This window comes from Leopardus geoffroyi, chromosome B4 (assembly GCF_018350155.1).
Source record: "Leopardus geoffroyi isolate Oge1 chromosome B4, O.geoffroyi_Oge1_pat1.0, whole genome shotgun sequence".
In the NCBI taxonomy this organism is placed as follows: Eukaryota; Metazoa; Chordata; class Mammalia; order Carnivora; family Felidae; genus Leopardus; species Leopardus geoffroyi.
The window spans coordinates 89,056,707-89,080,204 of NC_059341.1; the positions used below are offsets into that span (position 1 = coordinate 89,056,707).

Here is a 23,498-nt window from a genome sequence, read left to right on the forward strand (position 1 = left end):
TTTCTAAATCTTTTACCTGACCCTCTCTTTCAGATCGGTATCAACATGTCACCAACCCACTTAATGTTACTTAGAGCATCAAAATAAATGAGATGTTATATATCTCTATATGCATATAATGTGGGGCTACAAATGCCCCCAGACATATAGTCTAACCTTTTATTTCTAGACTCCCATGGTGTCTAGAAGAATGCTAGCTATAAAATAGAAGCTCAATAAATACTACTAATTGAGAAGGACAATGCAGAGAGAGAGAGAGAGACAGAGAAAGACCGAAGATCTCTGATTCTATGTTGCTGAGCTGCTGTAAATAAAGCAAAACCCCAAGTGAAAGGCAAGCTGTGCCTGTAAAGATATTGCAAGTTACTTCTGAATCTCAGGAAGGGTAGCTGCAAAGGTGTCGTCAGCAAGGCAAATGTGAGGCTGAGATGCTGGGCTTGGGGAATTTTTAGGGATGAAAAGTGTGAGGGAAAGTAAGAGAGCCACAAAGCTGAAATAATTGAATCTTATTTAATACCGACTCCTTCTATTACAGAGGATCAGAACAGCACAGAACCTGAAATACCTTAAGGATACTGAGAACTAGGAAAGCTAGAAAGTTGCTGGCTACCGTGAGGGAAAAATTTAGGAATGGCCGGGAAATTCCCAGCGTGCCCCACTCTGCAAGGCCAGAGGAGAATCCACCAAGGCCAGGCCAACGAGATAAGGAAATCAGCTGCATGTTGGGCACTTCAAAAAAACCAGTTTGCCCTCAGACACGGACTCTCAAAAATATCCTGTTGAGGGGTACCTGGTGGCTCAATCAGTTAAACATCTGACTCTTGATTTCAGCTCAGGTCATGATCTCACCGTGCATGAGATGGAGTCCCGGGTCAGGCTCTGTACTCAGAGCACAGAGCCTGCCTGGGATTCTTTGTCTCCCTCTCTCAAAAATTAAATATAAACAACCAAATAATAAGACATTAAAAATGTAATATTGAAAAGGGACAAGGGAACAAGTATTTTATACGAGTTGGCAATGGCCTTCCAGGCCATTAAATTGAAGGTACACTGTATAATTTCTGTGTTGTGGGTTCTGAAGCTCACCGCAAGGAACTTAATGTTTAAGTCAGGCACGTTTCTATGATACTGGAGTCCATTTTTCCTCAAGTCCCTGATGAAGCAAAGAAAAAACAAGAGCATCTCTCTGTAATTAGGGTAAACATAAGACATTATCCAAGGAGGGACGCTTTTGAGACTAAAAGGGGACATTATATTAATAATTATTCTGGGCCAACCGACATTAACTGGCTCAGCCCCTAGCTGAACAGAAGGTAGGGCCAACCCTACCAAGCACCCTGCGAACCAAGGAACGATGAGTCTTCTCATTTAATAGGTGAAGCAGGTGGGGCAAAGTCCAGGTAGGCCTCTGGCATACTGGCGACTAGAGAGACAATCTGACAAAAACTGAAGTGTGAAGAGGAAGCTGCATGCTGGGAGGAACCGAAAAACAGATATGGCTTAAAGCCAAAATTTCATAACGTGGCGCACCGGGGCCTCCACAGGTAGGTTCCCGACCACCTCTCCAATTCACCTTACATCCATCATTCCTACCCTTGACATCAGCTCGTTGCCTTGGGCCCATGTGGGTTCTCTGATGTAGTTACCCTGGAACCGGCCTCCTGTGTTCTGTCTGCATTACTCCTCCTCGCCCCCATCCCCAGCATTACTGCCCCAAGGGACCCCTTCACTTCATCTCTTTATAGGGCCCCTAGTTCACCCTGCATTTCTCCACTCAAGGCCCTTCCCACTTCTATTTTGCTCATCTAACACTTGTCTTTGCCTAGTTTGTTCAGTGCTCTTTTCCCAGTTAGGCCTGGCATAGAGTTAGTTCTGATCACTCATTTATTGACTGAATGACATGGGAAAGTGAAACGATCTTTTGCCGACAACGAAGCTTCCAGGGTAAAAATTGCAGGCAATTTAACTGGCTAGTTAAAAGCAGAAAAAATTTAAAAGACAAGAATGAGGCCCTTGACTAAGTATTTTTCTGAATGACCCTCTCATTTCCAGGAGAGTGGTTACTAGTACCCTTGAGGCATTAATGGGCAGAAGCAGCTGGAGACCACTGAGGAGGCCTGCCTCAAAGTGACATTGGCCTCTAGTGGACAGAAGTGGGAATACAGCAGTTGCAAGTAAAAGATGCCCCATGGCATAAGCAATTACAGAAGGAAATGAAAAACCCTACGTTTCTTTTTGTTTTTCACTTCTGTCACGTAAGCGGATTTTTTTTTCCTCCCATTAGGAGAGTAACCTACGGTCACATTTTTTACCTCAATTAAATATTTAGCGTTCTGAACATCGAGGTCTCTAGACAGCTTCTGTGACAGCTGGTGAGGGAGATTTTATACAGAGCCGCGTAGGAGTCAATTTTACTACCTTTTCAATTTTATTCCTTTTTCCCTGAATAGTCTTTTCCAGCTTCCCGGTGATTTTCTTGGGATTGAAGGCTACCAGACACTCCTGACAAAGAGATGCATTTTAAGCCACCTGCTAATCAAAGGGTAAACATCTGCACGACAAGGAGAGATGCACGCTGACCAAAGAAGGGACGGGTTAAAGTGAGGACAGGGTGCAAACATGAGGTGCAAAGACAGGAAGCATTTTGCCTCGTAAACAAATCAGATGGGTGGTGCTGTGCAACATTATTTACGTTTCTCCCCTCCTTCGCACACAGACTGATCCTGGACTGTGCTGTGTCACATGCTCCGTTCTGCGGAGCTGCTCCTAACCTGTTCCTGCTTCACTGAACAGCTGGTCGTCATTTGACTCTCCGGGGTTTTAGGATATTACGGCACGCTCGCTCTACTCCCGTCTTTAGAACATCTCTTAATATTCCTTGCTCTTTACTTGCACGCAGGCTGTTGCTCAGGAAAGAAAAATCTCTGGAACCACAATAACGGCCTCAGCAGAAAGTGAGCTCAGAAAGGGAAGGGGGTGGCACCGAGGGGTGGCCCCTCACCAGGCGGAGGGACAACAGGGGACACTGTGAGAGCAGCTGCGCACTTTCCCTTTGTGCGTTCCCAGGACTGAGGCTGGGAGGGAAGGGGGCTGAACTCTTTGATCAGACACGTCCCAATTTAAATGTACAAACAATCCATGTTCCCCAGGAAAACATGCAATTCTCAGATAGTGACCCCCTGATTCCCCTCCAGCAGTTCCTTTTTTTTTTTTTTTTTTTTTTTTTTTTTTTTAAGCATTAAGAACCACATGGCCCATCACGGTAAAAGAGCTGTCCTCTGATCAGGTTGGTACAAGAAAGGTACTTTGGAGCCCTTTACTAAAAGCTGTTTCCTCAAACACCTGTGATTCCTACACATGTAAAAAACAGCAACCAGGCTCACATTTCAGTTAAGTGGAATTGTCCCACCAGCTGGCATCAGGGAGTCTGCAGAAAGAGAAGCAATCGTAGGTACAATTAAAAAGCCTGTTAGCTCATACGCTATCCCTCCTTTCATCGTTCTCATTTCTGCCAGCACTCAATGCGAGGAACTCTGTCCTTGTGCCAAACCTCTGTTGGGAATGGAGTATCGAACAGAGAAGACCCAAGCGGCGTCCCACAACAAGAGGACAGGTCAGAGACCCGTCGTGGGGAAGCTTCCAAGAAACAAGGCTTTGGTTGAAGGCTTGGGATTCTCTCTCTCCCTCCACCCCAGCCCCCTGCCGCCCCGGGCGCCTCCGCGATACCTACCATTTCCTTGAACGCACTTTCAAGAGCCCCGATGACCAGGCACTCGTGCGGAATCTTCTTCTCCGTAAAGAAGCGCGTGGGCGGGGTGCTGGGGGAGCCCGGGGCCCCCACGCCTCCGCGGAGCGAGGCTGCGCGGGTCAGAGTCCGGCTGTTGGCGGGCGTGTTCTCGGGCTCCTCGCCCAGGCAGGTGGGCGGCAGGACCGCTGAGTTCTTCAGGATCTCCACGATGTCCTGCAGCTGCTCCGTGACGTGGTGCTGAAGCAGGCGGGAGGCCACCACGGCAGCCCCAGACCCCGCGTGACCGTCAAACAGCGACCAGTAGTGACAGGAAACGCCCTCTGATTCCTGGGGGAGGGAGGCGACAGGGAGTGAGAACGGCAGTGGCCACCGCGCCAGGCTCACACTGGCGCGGCAAGGCCTGGCGCTCAGCGCGTCACCTCGGTCCTCTGTCTTGGGTTGGCCGACGGTGGGGGGTCGAAACATGGCAATGGTACTCAGGGAAGTGGTCCCGGACTTGTCACTGCCGCTACCCGCCGCCCAAGGGGTGAAGGGGTTCCTGCCTCTCGGCCTGGGGGAGAGGCCGGGCTTCCAGGCAAGCTCGGTTACCACTCTGGGGCAAGATCCACTTTAATCTGATGCGCAGGGGTTTGAGAGAGAACTCCACGCCAAGAGGGAAGTCTTGAGGAGTCCAGCTTTAACCCGTAAGCCTCACCTCTCTTCGCAACCCCGGAGCAACCTTGGCCTCGAGGCTCTGGAGAAAGTGAAGTTCTTTTTGCAGTTCTTCAAGGGGAAATAAGTAGACCCGTTTTTCCCCTTTAGAGCCTTTTCACTCTCAGATAATTTTGCCCCATCTTCTTTGGTCTACACCCTATATTTTTAGAACATGTTTTCTTCCTTAGACACGGAGTCTAAGATGCAGCCAATTCAAATCTCCTTATTTCCTGCCTCCCTCAGTTTCCCAGCTGGTACACAGCATCTTTGTTTCCTCTCCCTACCCCAAAGCTACGCGTTCCTCATGGTCGCTCATCTACCATGGATTTAGTCTGAGTTATTTCTAGACCATTTCAGATGAACGTTTTTAAGAACCGTGTCTGAATTACATGTACCTAAGATCTTAACTGTAAGATCAGTCAGTAAAGCAGCAGACTCTCGGTTTCGGCTCAGGTTGTGATCTCATAGCTCCTGAGTTCGAGCCCCATATTGGGCTCTGCACTGACAGCATGGAGTTGGCTTGGGATTCTCTCTCTCCCTCTCTCTCTGCCCCTCCCCCACTCATGCTGTCTCTCGAAATAAACTTTAAAAAATCTTATAGGAAAATAAGAGCTTAATTTATTCAATAGGTAAGATGCATAGGTAATAAAACAGGTAGGGTTTTATTGTGACTACTTGTGACTACTAAGCTTATCTGTACCACAGCAATATTGAATCATTTTTCAAGCTAAAGCGATTCAATAAAGTTCTTTTGGTCTATCCTGGAACAGTGCTGGACGATACTGTATAGTTATGGTGACATATGCCATTACTCCAGGTGTGCCCTTTAAATTTTGCTTTCATTCAATTCTGTGCCATGTGCTGAGATAAAGTAGTTGTTTTTTAGTCAACAAATACTGAGTGTCCCTATGTGACAGGCACAGGGTGGATATTGAGGAAAAACTTGGCTGTAAGAGGTATAGACATGGGCTGATCTTCATAATCCAGTGGAGAAGACAGATACTGATCCAATAATCACCCAAACAAACATAAGATCCCAATTCTGGATCTTGGTGCTATGAGGCCAGCTTGCAGAGGGGCACTTTGGAGGAGGCTTCCTGGGAACATGAGGGCTAGGCTAAGAACTGTTTGGAAGTTCACAAGGTAATGAGAGGAGACCACCAGGTAGTAGAAAGAACAGGTGCCAAGCCCTTGTGGGAGGAAGGTGCATGAAGAGCGAGAGGAGACTGAACCATGGCCACGTGGCTGAATAGAGGAATGAAGCAGGAAAGACATGAGGCCAGACAGGGACATGGCAGCTAGACCACTCAGTCCTTCCAGGACACATGAAGGACCTTGACTTTAGCCTAAGAGTAACAAAAAGTCATCGACTGAGCTTGGGATGATGCACTTGATTTATGTTTCTAAAAGATCACTCAAGCTGTGCTGTGAGGATTAGGAGAGTGAGAGTGAGGATGTCAGTAGAAGGTGAACACCACCCTAAAAAAAGGCATTCAAATTCAAGCAGTAACAACTAATGAATGACTCAAAGCACCATACAACAGAGGAAGGAGATTCCCACTCAGAGGGCAGTAGAAAGAACAAGGACATCAGGATTCCAAGATCTGAGTTCTCATGGCATCTTCAATGCCAATCAGTGGGAGTGGGAGACAGAGCAAGGTCACTGGCTGTGTCACTCCATCCCTGTCACTTACCATCCTTGGGCCATGGTGATAGCTACTTTACAGGGAGTGGGGATTTAGCAAGGTTAAAGCGTAATTTATGCCACGTTAGCAGCTAAGTAATACATCTCACTCATGTGTCACTTCTACCACTACCAGAACAGTATAGTATGGTCTTGGGGAAGTCATTTTCTGACCTTCCGTTCTTCACCAACTTGAGAAGCTCCCCTAGAAGAGTCCAGTGCCCCTGCTAACTCCAAAAGTCCAATATTCAAGAAGTACAGATCTATGGGAACTGGGGGAGCGGGGCCAAGAAGAATGTGGACGGAGTGAGAGCTGATACGGCAGCCAGTCGAGGAAAATACCAGGAGGCTGAGGTCATGTGGCTGCCTCTGGTATATGCTCACCTGGTGTCTACTCTCCCTTCTTCCTCGCTATGGATTCTATCTGGGGCAGCCATGTATCTGCCATAGCTCCTCACCAGCCCAGACTCCCTTGCAGCTCGGTGTGCCTGTATGACCCTGTGCTGTCTGTCCAGTGAACTACGAGTGGAAGCCTCCTGGGCGGAGCTTCTGGGAAAGCTATTATTTTCCCGATGAAAGGGACGACTCGAGTGGCCTGACCTTTTGCCTCACCCCTCCACCTTTCTTCCTGCCTGGGTCACAGAAGCAACACCGGGAGGCAGAATAACCCTCTTGCAAAAACGGCTGAAAGCTGTAGCTCAGTGTGGGGGGACAGGAAGTCTAAAGGAGCCCGAGCCCTTGGGGTTTCACTTGGGATGGTGCACAGGCCCTGAACAGCCTGCCTTCTGGGCTCTGTGTCATGTGGGCTTCGTGACATTTTGATAAGCCACGGTTGCTCGCTTCTGTAACAGGAGCTGGGAACACAGAGGTGAAAGGATGTATGTGTTATCTAGTATCCTGGGAGTTGGGGCATGGGTGGCAGGAAGGAGGAGTGTGAGATAAGGAAGGCGGGTGCACGTGCACGCACGCACACACACACACACACACAGACACGCACACAGAATTACAAGTAGGCGAAATGGCTATCTACCAAGAATAAAACTGAACCCCTTGGAAAATGTTCTTAATTTAGGGCATCTGTGGCTAGAATGGAGTCAGTCTATGAATCTATATTTTCACAAGCCTCTGCAATGTAGCACTTCCTCTTATTATGAGTGCGAGGCAACAAAGCACTGCGGGGTGAGCAGTTCCTGTGACTGGTCACCAATAGAAATAATGCACGGTCATTCCACACATCCTGGATTATTGTTTATGCTCATCATTACTTCTCAATGATAGCAGTTATTAAACTCCCCACTAGCTCTCATCATCTGCTGCATTAGTAAAGTACATATTGCCATATTATATCCTCACACCTAGGGGAAAGTGGCAAAAGAAAAGGATTTCTTGCTTATCGCATCTAATTCTCCAAAGGTCCTGAGGCTGCCTGGGAAAAACACGCACACAAAGTCCTCCTGCACCCAATTCAAATGGAAACTCAGCAAACATCTTTAAGGAAGCTTTGGCCGGAGCCAGTGAAGGATGAAATAGGAATGACTGTGTCCGTGTCCGGGTACAGATTCTGTTACACCCAACGTATCATGTTTCTAGAGTCATAATTTGAATCAAAGAAGATCAAACCCCGTGAAATAATGATGCTACTTTTTTTTCATATTTATTTTTGAGAGAGACAGACAGTGAGCTGGGGAGGGGCAGAGAGAGATGGAGACACAGAACCTGAAGCAGGCTCCAGGCTCTGAACTGTCAGCACAGAGCCCGACACGGGGCTCGAACCCATGAACTGTGAAATCATGACCTAAGCCAAAGTCAGACGCTTAGCCAACTGAGCCGCCCAGGGGCCCCAGTGCTACTACCTTTTTTAAAAAGCAACTATGAAATATTTCTGACAAGTAATCCAGCCATTTCCTTCAACAAGGCAAAGCATTCTGAAGGCATTGTGACAGCAACCAGTTGACACATATCTGGGCGATTTTTAAGCAAGTCAAGAGAAACCCTGATTTGGGGCTTTTCTGAAGCAGGGCCCAGAAGCGCTCGACACCCTGCTTTCAAGAACACCTTTGCACAGCAGTTCTAGAAACTCTGGTACAGCTAATTTTTAAAATGCAATTAATAATTTTCACAGCCAAAACTTGTAAGACATATTTTTTCCACCAAGAGTTTATTTCTTGCTAAAGATGGAATAAATCTAGCCCTTGATGCAGGCACTAACCTGGGACCAGTATCTCTGAAGGCGGGGCCCTACCACTGAACTTTTATAAAGCTCCCCAGGGGATTCTAAAGACAGGCCAGAACTGAGAACTCCTGGTCTAATAGAGAACCCCACTCAACAGTCAGGAAACCCTCATCCTGGTCTCACATCTGTCATCAGGTCTCCATGTGACCTTGCATGAGTCAGTTACATCTCCCTGAACTGACCCAGACCCGCAGCATCCAAACTGTGTTTCTTGTTTTTTTTTTTTTTTTTTTTAATTTTTTTTTTTTCAACGTTTATTTATTTTTGGGACAGAGAGAGACACAGCATGAACGGGGGAGGGGCAGAGAGAGAGGGAGACACAGAATCGGAAACAGGCTCCAGGCTCTGAGCCATCAGCCCAGAGCCCGACGCGGGGCTCGAACTCACGGACCGCGAGATCGTGACCTGGCTGAAGTCGGACGCTTAACCGACTGCGCCACCCAGGCGCCCTGTTTCTTGGTTCTTAAGTGGGATCTTAGGGAAGAGGAAGTTACGTGGGTGTTTAACTGATTAGTCCTCTATTAATTCAACCAGAGCAACACAGATTTATCAGTTGTAAACATCAGGGTTTTGCAAAAGATTTGGGACAAAAGACTTCAACTATTTAAAACCATTTTTGAGGAGCGCCTGGGTGGCTCAGTTGGTTAACCAGACCACTTTGGCTCAGGTCATGACCTCACGGTTCATGAGTTCAAGCCTTGCGTCGAGCTGGATGCTGTCAGTAGAGCCTGCTTCAGATCCTCTCCCTCCCTCCCTCCCATTCTCTCTCTCTCTCTCTCTCTCTCTCTCTCTCTCAAAAATAAACATTTTTTGGGGCGCCTGGGTGGCACAGTCGGTTAAGTGTCCGACTTCAGCCAGGTCACGATCTCGCGGTCCGTGAGTTCGAGCCCCGCGTCGGGCTCTGGGCTGATGGCTCAGAGCCTGGAGCCTGCTTCCGATTCTGTGCCTCCCTCTCTCTCCGACCCTTCCCTGTTCATGCTCTGTCTCTCTCTGTCCCAAAAATGGATGGACATTGAAAAAAATTTTAAAAAGCCATTTTGAAAGGGGCACCTGGGTGTCTCGGTTAAGCATCTGACTTTGGCTCAGGTCATGATCTCGCGGTCTGTGAGTTCGAGCTCCGCGCTGGGCTCTGTGCTGACAGCTCAGAGCCTGGAGCCTGTTTCAGATTCTGTGTCTCCCTCTCTCTCTGACCCTCCCCCATTCATGCTCTCTCTCTGTCTCAAAAATAAATAAAAACATTAAAAATTTTTTTAAATAAAAAAAACCCATTTTGAAAGCCTCTGAACTAGGTAAAACCAAATTCATCAAGAGATTTCAAAATCCTCAGTGTCCTTCTATGGCAGGAAACTTAGAGCAAGTGATATGTTATTTGGGAAACTACAACCACAAAGCAGGCCCTCCCCACATACTCTAGATGCCAAGTCAGCTCTGAAAGCCTCGGAGACCATACAGTCCCAGAAACATCGAGTTACAGGGCTAGAGAACCCTTCCCATCTTTTAACAAACCTTACATGGCAGGCAATATTCTAAATGCTTTACAGATATTAGCTCACTTAATCCTACCACAATCCATCCTGTGAGTAGCTACTCTAGGAGGTGTGGTTATTCCCATTTTATAGAGAGGGAAAAGGGAGGACAGAGAGTGTAACTGTTTGAAGTTCCCACCTATTAAGGAAAGCAGCTGGGAGCAGGCTCCCCACTCTGAGCCATCAACCCATGTGCTATGCTAAGCTGAACCCCCCCCCCCCACAACACACACACTTCCCACCCCGGAGGGAACACTTGCTCTAATGAACACCTGCCACTATGATCTGCTTCTACCCTCTGCAACCTGAGCTGTAATCAGTTATTTTTTTCTAAAACACAATATCTGACCATATTTCTTTAGCCAGCCTAACCTCCTCCTCCAGTCTATGAGCCCCCAGGGTGCCATCCCTGATGTCTCTCTCTTCCCGTTCTGTCACTCCAAATCCCACCCACCAAGCCATGGCATTCACAGCTCATCACAAACCACAGTAGTTTCCTTGGTGCACCTGTGAGATTCCCAGGGCCCGAGATCTAGGCTGCCGCGATCAAGACGGCTGACAAGGAGCGAGAGAGGGCACTGGGGATGGGGAGTAACCCCACTCCAACCTTTGCCTGACCCCCACCTATCTCTTAGTCCTCATCTTAAGTATCACCTCCTCCAGGAAGCTCCCACTGCACCCTGGGTCCAACCCTACTACAGCATTCATCAAACTGTGCATGTCTGTCTGATCACCTGCTTGAGCAGTGATAAATTAAAAGAATATTCCGGAAAAAGGGAGCAATGGTCAGGCAACGCAGGTGAAAAGGGGACTCTATGTGGCCCATGTGGACAGCGGCCTGATTAAGACCGACCTTGAGGGCTTGGTCAGGTTGGGGTGGGATTCTGGAGTCAGGGCAGACCAAGGAGCTTCAATCTGAAATGCCTCTGTACCGAGGAGCAAGGTGACGGCGGGCTTAAGAGGTGCCAGTCCCATGGCCTTCTACAGTGCACTGCAAGATGGAAGCATTAGAGAGGCTCACAGGGAACTGTCCTGAGGCAAAGAGGGCAGAGAGGAGGAATCAATGGGCCTGGAGAGGAGATTAATGATTTCACAAGACATTGCAAAGATCAGGATGAGGCTGCAATGGGCTGTACGGTGTTTGGAATGGAATCAAGATCGTAACAGAGAATACAGATCTACTTTTGAAAGTGGCACGATCAGACAGGATGTGTCATGCATTTATTTTGAAAAGGATGCAAGGACCCCCTTCACCCTCACCCTCTTCTTCATTCACAACAATGCCATCAAATGCCATCAGGTAGGAATGTATGGTTTGGTGCATAAAGTCTGATCTGAGAACCTTGAGGAAAGAACAATTCCTAAATGTCACACCAGCATCGAGGGCCTACGTGAACGTCAGGGGTGAATCTAGAGGGAAGGTCTGCAAGATCACAGTAGTGTGAACACGGTGTTTTTAAAATGTCTCAAAATCTTCAATTTAACTGCAAATATATCTCTGTTTCGTCACCGCACAGAATAGAACCTTCAATGACTCCCCAGTGCCCTGGGTCTCCTAGAGGCTCACATGGCTTATGGGCCCCACATGATCTGGTTGCTACTCCCTCTCCAATGCCCTCCCTTGCTCCTTGTCAGTGGTCCTGATCTAGGCAGCCTAGCCCTAGGCCCTGGGAATCTCACAGGTCTGCCAGGGAAACCAAAGGGAAAAGACACTGCCCTCTCTGGCTGTACCTGACTCACTGAGCCCCATGGCCCTACAGGACCAGGTTGAAACACACACGCATGTAATTCTCTTCTAAGCCATGGAGGCTTTTTTTCCCCCCAAAGGAAAAACAAACAAACAAACAAACTTGCACTGTATTCCTCTCCCCAGAGGGTTGAACTGTTGAAAACCACACACTTTCTTCAGCTCCTGTGCCCTGCTGGGATGTCCAACCCACTACTGGTAGCTAGGCATGCTGGTAGGAACAGGCAGAGCTGTGTTCTCCACCTGCCTGACTCAAGCAGAGGTACCAGAAGAGGCAGGGAAGGGAAGGCAAGGCCACAGCTCCTTTCAACGTCCTCTGCACCCACCCACCATCACCACACACCCCCCACATGCTTGGTCACTTTACAAGCAAGGACTCTCTCTCCAGTTTGGTATCAGCTCAGAGAGTAACATTTTGACTTTATATGGTACATACGCAGGATTTTGATTTTTACACGATCTAAGGGTCCATAGGTAACTTTGTCACTGGTGTCAGTATACCAACGTATCACGATTATTATTTTTTAACTTTGAAAGTTACTCTTATTTAAAAAAATTTTTTTAATGTTTATTTATTTTTGAGAGAGCATGAGCAGGGGAGGGGCAGAGAGAGAGGGAGACACGGAATCCCAAGCAGGCTCCAGGCTCTGAGCTGTCAGCACAGAGCCCGACGCGGGGCTCGAACTCACAGACCGAGAGATCATGACCTGAGCCAAATCAAACGCTTAACTGACTGAGCCACCCAGGTGCCCCACCAGAATCATTTTGAAAGCTGGGTAATTTAAATGCACTTTCAAAGGAGCGAATACAAACAATCCTATCTCCTGTGATATGTCTTAGCACAGAAAGAGCACAGACTTTAAATTAAGACAAACCTGGGTTCTGGAATTTACTACCATGTGATTTTGGCACATTTCTTAACTCCTCTCGCCAGTTTCCTTATTTAAAGAACAAGATGAAACTAGGACACAGTAAGGATTCATTCATTTAATACATGTCTCAGAGTCTCCTCTCCTAGGTGCCGGGCTTATGCTGAGCACTGGGGACGTAGCACAGAAGAAGAAAAGGCCATGGTTCCCAAACTTTTGAGGCTAACAGTCTAGAATGTGACCAGGTAATCACAAGTGTGCTAGAAGGGGAAGTCTGTGGTGCCACAGGAGTGGATAATATGTATCAAATGTGCAGACAGTCACGGGGTATGCGAGGGGGAAAGAGACTGTAAAGAGATAACGTGAGGAAGTGATCTGTAGTGATGGGAATTTTGTACCCTCATTGTGGTGATGCTTATCTGAATCTATACATATGTTCAAATTCTGAAACTACACACCAAAGGTTAATTATACATATAACCTTTTTAATGTTTATTTTTGAGAGGGAGAGAGAGTCAGAGCATGAGCAGGGGAGGGGCAGAGAGAAAGGGAGACCCTGAATCTGAAGCAGACTCTAGGCTCCGAGTCGTCAGCACAGAGCCGGACATGGGGCTCGAACTCACATACCGTCAGACCGTGACCTGAGCCGAAGTTGGATGCCTAACAGACTAAGCCACCCAGGCGCCCCCATATAATTTTTAAAATAATAAGATGTATAGCAGTGTCCAGCATATAAAAGAACAAACAAAACTAGAATAGTAACTAGTTGGCACTATTAAGTGGCCTGGGGGCATATGTGCAGGCAGGGAGCAGTAAGAGTCCCTGTAACTAGGGAGACAAAGCTGCACACTTTAGCTCCTTACTTTCAACTCTGCCAGATGAGGTGCTCATCAGCTTCCGTTACTTCTATTCTTCTTAAATTACTTCCCCTGCGAGGAATCTAAGTTCTACGGACAACTAATGATTACCTACCACGTTTCATCTCCACCACACCATCATAAAACGGGCATCATTATCCCATTTTACCTATGATTTAAGCAGGACACAGTTAAGTAACTGTCCTGCTATGTGGTAATGCCACGATACGAACCCAGTCCTTTAAAGTCCAAATTAAGTCATCTTTCAAATTTCCTCGTACATACAACTTTGTGTCATTATCTCCCTGGCTTCTGTTACTCTGTAGCATTTAGCACTTCAGCACTATTTTACTTTGTTGCTTATTTGTAATTGCGTACACGTCCTGGGCCATCACCCCCAGAAGATTACCAAAGCTTCTGACAAGTGGCCCAGCATTAATCTCTGGTAGTATTGTAAAATGCTGCTGGGGTACCAGCCCAGGATCAAAGTTCTACATCTGAAAAATCAACCCTCTCAAATTTAAAGTAACATGCTCTTGACACAATATGTTTCAAAATTACTAACATCATGACAAATGTCTACCTTGCTTTCGCTCCACTTTAAGAAAACCAATATCGGGGCGCCTGGGTGGCGCAGTCGGTTAAGCGTCCGACTTCAGCCAGGTCATGATCTCGTGGTCCGTGAGCTCGAGCCCCGCGTCAGGCTCTGGGCTGATGGCTCAGAGCCTGGAGCCTGTTTCCGATTCTGTGTCTCCCTCTCTCTCTGCCCCTCCCCCGTTCATGCTCTGTCTCTCTCTGTCCCAAAAATAAATAAATGTTGAAAAAAAAAATTAAAAAAAAAAAAGAAAACCAATATCAAGCCCTTTCCTGACTTACCACACACTTAAATTTTGCAGCAATCATTTACATCTTACAAAAGAATAACTCTGAAGCAGTTTCCAGTTGCAATCTGATTTACTGCACCCCCCCCCCCAAAAAAAAAAAGAAAAAAAAAGAATAAATTAGTCTTGGAGCACCTGGGTGGCTCAGTCAGTTAAGCAGTCAACTCTTGATTTCAGCTCAGGTCATGATCTCGCAGTTCATAAATTCAAGCTCTCTCAATCTGTGCTATAAGCTTTGGATTCTCTGTCTCCCTCTCTCTCTGTCCCTGCCCCGCTTGTGCTCGCTTCCACTTTCAAAAATAAATAAGCTTTAAAAAATTAAGAGAAGTCTTGTATGTAATTTACAACACACACACACACACACACACACACTCCCAATCCCTTTTCGGGAATAGATCTATAGCCAAATCAAAGGAAGATTTCGGAAGGTGACCAATTGAGAGCTTACAGTTCACAGTTTCTCTTTCAGGACTGAAGTGGGCCCAGCGTTACATCATTCTTTTTCAAAAGTTGTAGAAACGGATTTTTATAATATTTGCTTATTTCCTTTCCCCCATTTTCATCATCATCTAGAAGGCCAGAACTAACATTAATGAGTTCTAACTGGGAAGGGCTCCCTGGGCCTTTGAACAAATAGAAGGTTGCTCCAAATAGAAATTTAGCTACTGAGCCAGCTACGGACATAATTTCTGATACAAGCAGCTTGCGTCCATTCAGGGTCAGGGATAATTACAGCACAGCTAATCAGGGGTGCCAAAAACCGGCACCCCAACTCTGAGGAACCACAGGCAAAAGAGCCTTTGTGAGTCATCTGGAAGGCGGTGGAAAAGCCCCCCCCCCCCCTTATGGCATGCTCACAAAAAAAGGGGAGATTCTAGACAAAACCTCAGACATTTCCTGTGGAGCCTAAGAGAAGGCTGAGATGGGAGGCAGGAAACACAAAGAAAACCAAGGAATGAGGCTTGACATATGTGGACCCGTGTGAAGATGCCAGGGCCCTCCACTCTTACTCCCTGCACAGGGCTCCAACTGTGTACAAGCCCTTTCTCAGCCCTCCCCCCGCCCCTCCCACGACGGAGCACGCAAAACTTAGGGGGAGTTAAAAAAAATGCTCAGCTAGCATGTAAGAGGAAAATGATAATTTTTTTCATGTGTTTTCTCCTAAAGCTGGAGAAGAACTTCAGCTTTGCCAGTGTTTCTCCTAGAGACTGCCACTGGCGCCCTCACGTGGTGTGTAAGTACATACAACTTTGTGTTGTCTCCAGCATGAACAGTGGTGCCCTCACGCATACACTGGCTTTGGCATATTGTAACTCATTGCTTGATATGTGTGCCCCCAACTGAGTGGTCTTGTGCATTATATGACTAAGTTTTAAACTAAACCATCCCTCACCAAGTGGACAACAGGTTTTTAAAAAAAATTCCTGCATAGAAACAGATGGAAAACATGACAAATAAGAACATGTCACAGCTGGCACATCTTACCCCAAGTAACGAAAATCTAGTCACATCTGACAACAGCAATCATCATTCTAATCAAAAGTATCTGACATGCTCAAAGAGACAGATGAAATATGGAATTATACTTGCTATTGTTCATGATGAATTCTGCCTTGAGGTATTAGCTAATGGGAACATGAAGTCTTTGCTCTTGGCAAGACAATAAATGAGTTACTGTGGGGAAAACAGAACAATGCCTGGCATATAATAAGAACCCCATGATTGGTAGCTGTTGTTATTTTAAACTGTTGTCTTTTCATCTTTACTGCCTTTAAATTATTTTAAAAATATTTATTTTTATAATTACTAAATATATGTACAGATATCTAGTAGTATAGTTACATACCATTAAATACATATCATTAAATTTATTGGGGGTACATACTCAAGAAATTGTCATAGTCTTTAAGTTTTTAAAATTTTTTTTATTCTTGAGAGTGAGAGAGAGAGAGCGCGTGCACAAACGGGAGGGGCAGAGAAGGAGACAGAATCCCAGGCAGGCTCTGAGCTGTCAGCGCAGATCCTGAGGTAGGGCTCCAACTCACAACCTGGGAGATCATGACCTGAGCTGAAGTGGGACACTTAACAGACTGAGCCAGCCAGGTGCCCCTCAAAAAATGGTCTTTAACTGATGGTTTGGAGACTGCTACTCTAGACAGTTTTCAAGGGAAGTAAGTAGTGTCTCCTCTTACCTGTCTTCCCTGAAGATAAAAGCAACTCAGCTCATTCGATACACGTATTCCCTTCCCTACACCAAACAGTTCTGGAATTCAGAAAATCTAAGGAGGGGCCATGTGCACAATAGGAAGTGAGTACCAGAAAGGTGGAAATCCCACTTTGGGTTAAATCCCATGGTTGATCTTACACAAGGCTTCATACGAGCACAGGATGTGCTTTCTTCCTCCCTCCTTTCTTCCAGCCGAAGGAGGACCACTCCCGTTGGGCCATCAGAGAGTTGCCATACTCTTCTCATTCCCCACTCTAAGCTACTATATGGTTGATACCCATAGTTTCTGGCCAGTTTTCAAGGTATCACAACGAAGATGATAATTCAGAGTCTAAAGGATGTGTTTCAGGCATTTCATCCACAGTGCTTGATTGAAATCCCCAGTACTGATGCTCAGGGTAACACAGCCAAGGGAGAAAAGCTAATGACCAAGCACATGCAGGAGACTGGAGGAACTTCATGAACGTCATTGCCAGGGCCCAGCCTCTGGTGCTGTGTGCTCGGCATCATGCCCTTGCAGCATACTTTATGTTTTACCATACCTCTGTTTGACTAAATTACTAAGATGTTGTGTGCCCCAGAAGGAAAGAATGCTTAATTTCATATACTTAAATGAGCACTGCTTCCTCCTCAGGATGTGACTACATGAAATGCTGATTTCTTTGTTTCAATTCCTCATTTTATGAGACAGTAAGAAGCAGGATACACTTGTAAGTTTGGTTTTTGTTTCTGAATGGCAATTTAGTCCCTTTATAAAATTTTTATTTAAAAAATTTTTAATTAACACTTCTTTATTCAAGTATAATTCACATACACAAACACATTATATTTGTTTCAGATGTATAATATAACGATTCAACAATTCTACACATTACTCAGTGCTCATCAAGATAAGTGTACTCTTAATCCTCTTTATTTCACCCATTCTCCCTACCCACCTCCCCTCTGGTGGAACCACCAGTTTATTCTTTGTACTTGAGTCTTTTGTTTGTTTCTTTGTTGCTTGTTCATTTGTTTTCTTTTTTTTTTTTTCAACGTTTATTTATTTTTGGGACAGAGACAGAGCATGAATGGGGTGGGGCAGAGAGAGAGGGAGACACAGAATCAGAAACAGGCTCCAGGCTCTGAGCCATCAGCCCAGAGCCCGATGCGGGGCTCGAACTCACGGACCGCGAGATCGTGACCTGGCTGAAGTCGGACGCTTAACCGACTGCGCCACCCAGGCGCCCCTCATTTGTTTTCTTAAATTCCACATGAGTGAAATCATATGGTATCTGTCTTGCTCTGACTGACTTATTTCACTTAGCATAATACCCTCTGGGTCCGTCCATGCTGTTGCAAATGTCAAGGTCTCATTCTTTTTTATGGCTGAGTAATATTTGCTTGTATATGTATGTACCACAGCTTCTTGATCCATTCATCTGTCGATGGAGACTTGGGCTGCTTTCGTATCTTGGCTATTGTAAATAACACGGCAATAAACATAGGGAAGCATATATTTTTTCAAATTTTTCAAATTCATGATTTCATTTCTTTGGGTAAATACCCAGTACCGGAGTTACTGGATCATATGGGAATTCTATTTTTAATTTTTTGAGGAACCTCTATACTGTTTTCCACAGTGGCTTCCCCAGTGTACATTCCCACCAACAGTGCATGGGGGTTCTTTTTTCTTCACATCCTCACCAACACTTGCTATGTTTCCGTTCCATTTTATTTGTTTTCATTCTGTCCCATTTTAAATTTTTTTTAACGTTTATTTATTTTTGAGACAGAGAGAGACAGAGCATGAACAGGGGAGGGGCAGAGAGAGAGGGAGACACAGAATCGGAAACAGGCTCCAGGCTCTGAGCCATCAGCCCAGAGCCCGACGCGGGGCTCGAACTCACGGACCGCGAGATCGTGACCTGGCTGAAGTCGGACGCTTAACCGACTGAGCCACCCAGGCGCCCCTCGTTCTGTCCCATTTTAAAAACACTACTAAATAAGCAGTAATTTCTGACAGCTAAGACATATCAAGTTTGTGACAGTTTTGGCTAAGTTGTGTTTATTTTATTCTAGACTCAAAAACTAGCTCAGGAATGTTCTCAAATTATTATTTAATACATCAAAAACCTCTCCCTAAATTAGGTTACAGTAAAAACATAAGTAATGTGAAATAATATTGAAATGTGCTACAAACTCCACTATTAGAACAGATAATATTAACTGAGCACTTACGACATGTGAGGCACAATAACACTTTTCATATTTTTAACTCATTTAGTTCAAACAGCCCTATGAGGTAGGAGCTAATATCCCCCATTTGGAACAGAGGCATTGAGAGGCCAACTCACTTGCATGAGGTAACTAACATCTAGTAAGTGGAGCAACAGGATTTAAACTTAGACACACATTGTTATTCAGAAGGCTTTTTCTTCTTGCCATGGTTTCATGCCAACACTGGTTTTTCTAGAAGGTAGCAAGAAAAAGTGGATTCTAAGGACATTAAGATGATACACCATTTCATTTCCATTCTGTCTTTCACCAGAGTGAGAGCTGTTACCCAGTTTCTGGGCTGATGGGAAAGAGCACTAAATAACTTCTAAATCAAAAGAGAAATCATAATAGAAATTAGAAGATATTTAGTACTAAATTGTACCCACCATTAGGAGTTATTCCTCCTTTATTTCAGCCTTTTCCAAGGAGGTTTCCCTGACACGTGTCACAACAGCTAATGGCTAAAGAGGCAGCCTGTCTCAAGAGGCCAGATTGCCTGGGTTGACTCCAAGCTTTACACTTTACATCACCGTGCCTCAATTTCTTCATCAGTAAAATAAAGAGAATGATAATACATATGTACACGTTATCAGGTTCAATGAATCAATACTGGGCAAAGGACTGAGATCAGATCGCATCTGGCACACGAATGCTGAGTATTGTATTAAAAAAAAAAAACAAAAAACAGAAAGGAAGGAAGAAGAAGGATTCTCAAGAGGTTACCGCTCTTGCCAATGTTCTTCCCATCTAAAGTTGTGAGGAAATCAAATTACAAGTGAAACAAGGAAACATTTCCATCTCAGCACCATTTATTTTCCTTTAGCCTTAAGACGTGCCACGGTGGGAAAAATCTGTTGGCGAACCAAGCTGGAGTTGTACTCCTGGCCACTATGGATATCTTGGACAGACCTGGTCTTGAGGAAAACCAACCCCCCGAGGAGAGAATTGTAAAGTCACTCTAACTGACATCAGCCTCATTGCAAAGTTACCCTTCTTAATCACTGGCAAGAGTTCTTGTCCCTGGAACCAAGAGGTAAGAGTTTTGAAAGAAACCACTGCACTCCTGCTTCAGAAAATCTAAGGAGATAAAGAGAAAGGTTATGTTTTCTTGACTTGCACAAAACAAAGACCTTAACTAAGGAGGGAAAGTTTAGCATTTATAAATACAAGGAGAAAAATAGAGGGTTCCTCCTCTTGTTTTTTATAGCTGACATCACTACAGAAAGCAGACTGCCAAATGATGGCCAAATATTCCAGAAAGGCTGCCACCGTGGAACCACAAGCTACCTTCATTTAAGGCTCTGTGGCATGACGGAATCCTTCTTACAGAAAACAAATGAAAAGAATGGCATATCTTCCATGCAGAGAGTTGAAATAGCCCCTTCTCATTTCCCTTGTACCTCTCCCCATCCCAATCCAATTCTACTTGCCTTGAATTCCCACAGTGACGTCCTATCCTCCATTGAGAAAGATAATCAGGTTTCTCTCCCCTGCTGATGAGCTTGGCCACGGTGTGGACACAGCCATCTTCTGTTCTTGTAATTGGACCCTGAACTAACAAATACTGAAACCACATTCTCTGACATGTTTTGACTAAATTAAACACCAGAAGGGTGCTCCTAAGGAAATAGACGTGGAATGGATGTATCCACAGTCTAGTCTTCAGCCAGAAACGATCTGTTCCAAACAGGCAGTCAGATGTAGAGGGAAAATGTCCTGGTTGTTGCCACAATGCCCTATATACCACCTACAGAACTTGGAGAAGAACAGGAGCTTGTTGATACGAAGGCTCTAAGATGCCCCCAAGAGTGAACTTTTTCTCCCTCCCCGGAGAAGTCACCTAGTATTCTCTTCTTTTTACCTCATTCCTAGGACGACCATGTACTTGGGAACTGAAAAGCAAAAGCGTTTGGAAAAGTTACGCTTTCACTTGCAAGGGACACAGTATGGCATATAAAGACTGCCTAATACCTCTCAAAGCAAAGGAACCCTAGTAATGGTGATTAGTTCCTAGAAACCTTGATCTGGTGAATTAAAATGCCTGCAGTGGGAGGCAGGCAGGAGGCTGCTGAATAACGTGTTGCCCTCAAAAAGTTTACAGCATCTTTCCCAAGAGACAATCTTTTGAGATCGGCCTTTGGAAATGCTGGCATTTTAGATTCTCTTCTATCCTTGCCACCCACCCTATGACCCCAAATAATCAGAGGCACAGGAATGCCAGGAGGCTTGCACACTGCCACAGAGTTACCTATTTCCTGCCTGCCTGTCTGCGGGATCCCAGCTCCTAACATGTAAACCACTCAATGTGATCCTGGCACAGGAAACTTCCACCCTGAACTCATCGCAGAAAATAGCCTTCTCTAGATCATACCCACTTCACCAGAGACCTCAAAATTTCTCAGGGGCGCCTGGGTGGCTCAGTCGGTTGAGCGAACGACTCATGATCTCGCAGTCCGTGAGTTCGAGCCCCGCATCAGGATCTGTGCTGACAGCTCAGAGCCTGGAGCCTGTTTCAGATTCTGTGCCTCCCTCTCTCTGACCCTCCCCCATTCATGCTCTGTCTCTCTCTCTCTCAAAAATAAATAAAGGTTAAAAAAAATTTTTTTTTAAATTTATCTTCCATATTCCTTAAAAAAAAAAATGGTTTCTTCACTATATCGCTAAACTCTCCATTTAAAAAAAATGGATTACTATTTTGCACAGAACACAGTAATTCAACCACATCCCTTCCACTTCCTCAGGCTAAACTACTGCAGAGCAGAACACTTTGAAACTCTTTCATTTGTATCTCTCTTAAGTTTTGTGGCTTCTTTCAAACATTGCTTCTTTAGCTCCCAACATATTCCTGGATTTGTGGATGGAATCTGAAATTCATTTGTGGTTTTCTAGAAGGCGCTGCCGTCAACAACTCAGCAAGCACTGCAGGAGACAACACTCCTTCGGTAAATGCGTCATGGAAGCCAGGAGAGGCAAAACATAGTGGACATGATTTTCTCCACCAAATTTTCTTTAAGCGTGTTTTAAAACAGGAGGATTAATTTGACTTCTTTGGCTAAAAAGATGGCCTGTACCAATAGGATAAAATAATTTTCTGTGAACCGGCATGAGGGATGGATTAAAGTTGCCTTAAAACTTTTATACCAATTAGGAGCACCTGGGTGGCTCAGGTGGTGAAGCATCCGACTCTTGATTTCGGCTCAGGTTATGATCTCATGGTCGTGAGACGGAGGCGCATACAGGGCTCCGCACTGAGTGTGGAGCCTGCTTCAGATTCTCTCTCTCCCTCCCCCCCTCCCTGGCTTGCCTGCACACTGTCACTCAAAAATAAAAAAATAAAAAAAATTTTATCCCCATCAGTGATTATCTGTAGGAAGGAAAAAAAAAAATCATCTTATTGCTACCCAGCTGCCCAGATGGCACTCGGTATAAGAAATGTCATCATCTGTAAACTTTAGTAGGACATTTTAGATTTTCTTCAACCTCCGAGTAAGATGAAGGTGATATTAGACATGAAAGTAGTCTTCTGGAAATGGTCATTTTGGCTTTACAAAGTTGATTGGAGGTGAGAATTCAAGGAAGGAAGGAGAAATTAGTCACACGCATCACGCGCTACAGAAAGCCCATATGTCTTCCTTTTGTCACCCTCAATGCCTGTCAACTCTCTGCACCTGAAATAATGATGCCATCATTTATCCTGTTGTCCCACTTCTTGCTTCCAATGGTATTTGCCCATTTTTTTCATCCTTATCTTTCTCGGCCCTATCTTATCTCTCTGTGCCCATGGCAGAGCTACTGAACCTCACTGGGGCTCCCATCTTCTTGAAACTTCTTTGGGCTGTTAATTCCTAATATCTAAGCCTCCCTAGGATATGCTCCTGAGCTCCAAACCTTTATTTCTAACTCCCTACAAAACACTTCTACCTGGAAGTTTAGAATACCCAGAACTCACCATTTCTGCCCACCCCCTCACCTTCCAACCTGTGCCCGACCCAGCACTTCATCTTCAAGGACCAGCACCCAGTGGCTGAAACCTGGCATCTCGCCTCCTCCCTGCCCCATGCACTAGGTCATCTGGTCCTATCTACTGCATGTCTCACCTTATCTCTTCTGAGCCTGCCCCTTGCTCCAATCACAGCCTTATTTCAAGCTTTCATCATTTCTCCCTCATGTTTCTGCATGAGCCAGTCTCCTCAGTGTCCCAGGTTTGCTCCTGAGCCTTCCCAAGTCAGCCTTCCCACTGCCCTCATGGTCTTGATTCCATCATACCCTTGTCTAATGTCATTTGGTTCAAATTCCAGCTTATCAGGGCATTAAATGGCTCTTGTATATGACCCCTGCTTGTTGTTTCTGTCTTATCACCCTCCAAACGATCACAGGTGCCTCAGGACACTAGAAGACATGCATCATGTGCTCTCGTGCCAACCTGTCTTTGCATATGCATGTTCCCTGTCAAATCTCCCCTTTCTCATATTTGCTTGGTCAATTCGTATTCACTTTCTTAAACGACAGCTCGAATGTCACTTTCTCCAGGAAGCATCCCTCAACTGACCCATTCCTTCTCCTCTGTTGTTTCCGAAACCACTGGTAACCCACCTGAGTTAGGTTTCCATATAACCTGGATTTTTTAAATCTTTCTCTTAAAAACTCACTGCATTGTGTTGCTGCCGGTTAGTGACTCTTTCTCCCTCCTCAGCTCAGCTCCAGGAGGACTGGAACCTCACTGGGTTCACCTCCTAATCCCCAAGGCAGACTCGGTGCTCAAGACATGTTCGGT

The 23,498-nt window shown here is 45.5% G+C and overlaps 1 protein-coding gene across 4 annotated transcripts in view; it reads right to left on the bottom strand.

The window, feature by feature from the left end:
* PPM1H (protein phosphatase, Mg2+/Mn2+ dependent 1H) overlaps window positions 1–23,498 on the bottom strand; it is a 264,703-nt gene that overhangs the window by 130,460 nt on the left and 110,745 nt on the right. For all 4 annotated transcript variants that reach the window (XM_045464965.1, XM_045464964.1, XM_045464966.1 and 1 more), the window contains exon 3: window positions 3,731–4,075. In XM_045464965.1, the coding sequence (XP_045320921.1) occupies window positions 3,731–4,075 (345 nt within the window). The remainder of the gene's footprint in view (window positions 1–3,730; window positions 4,076–23,498) is intronic.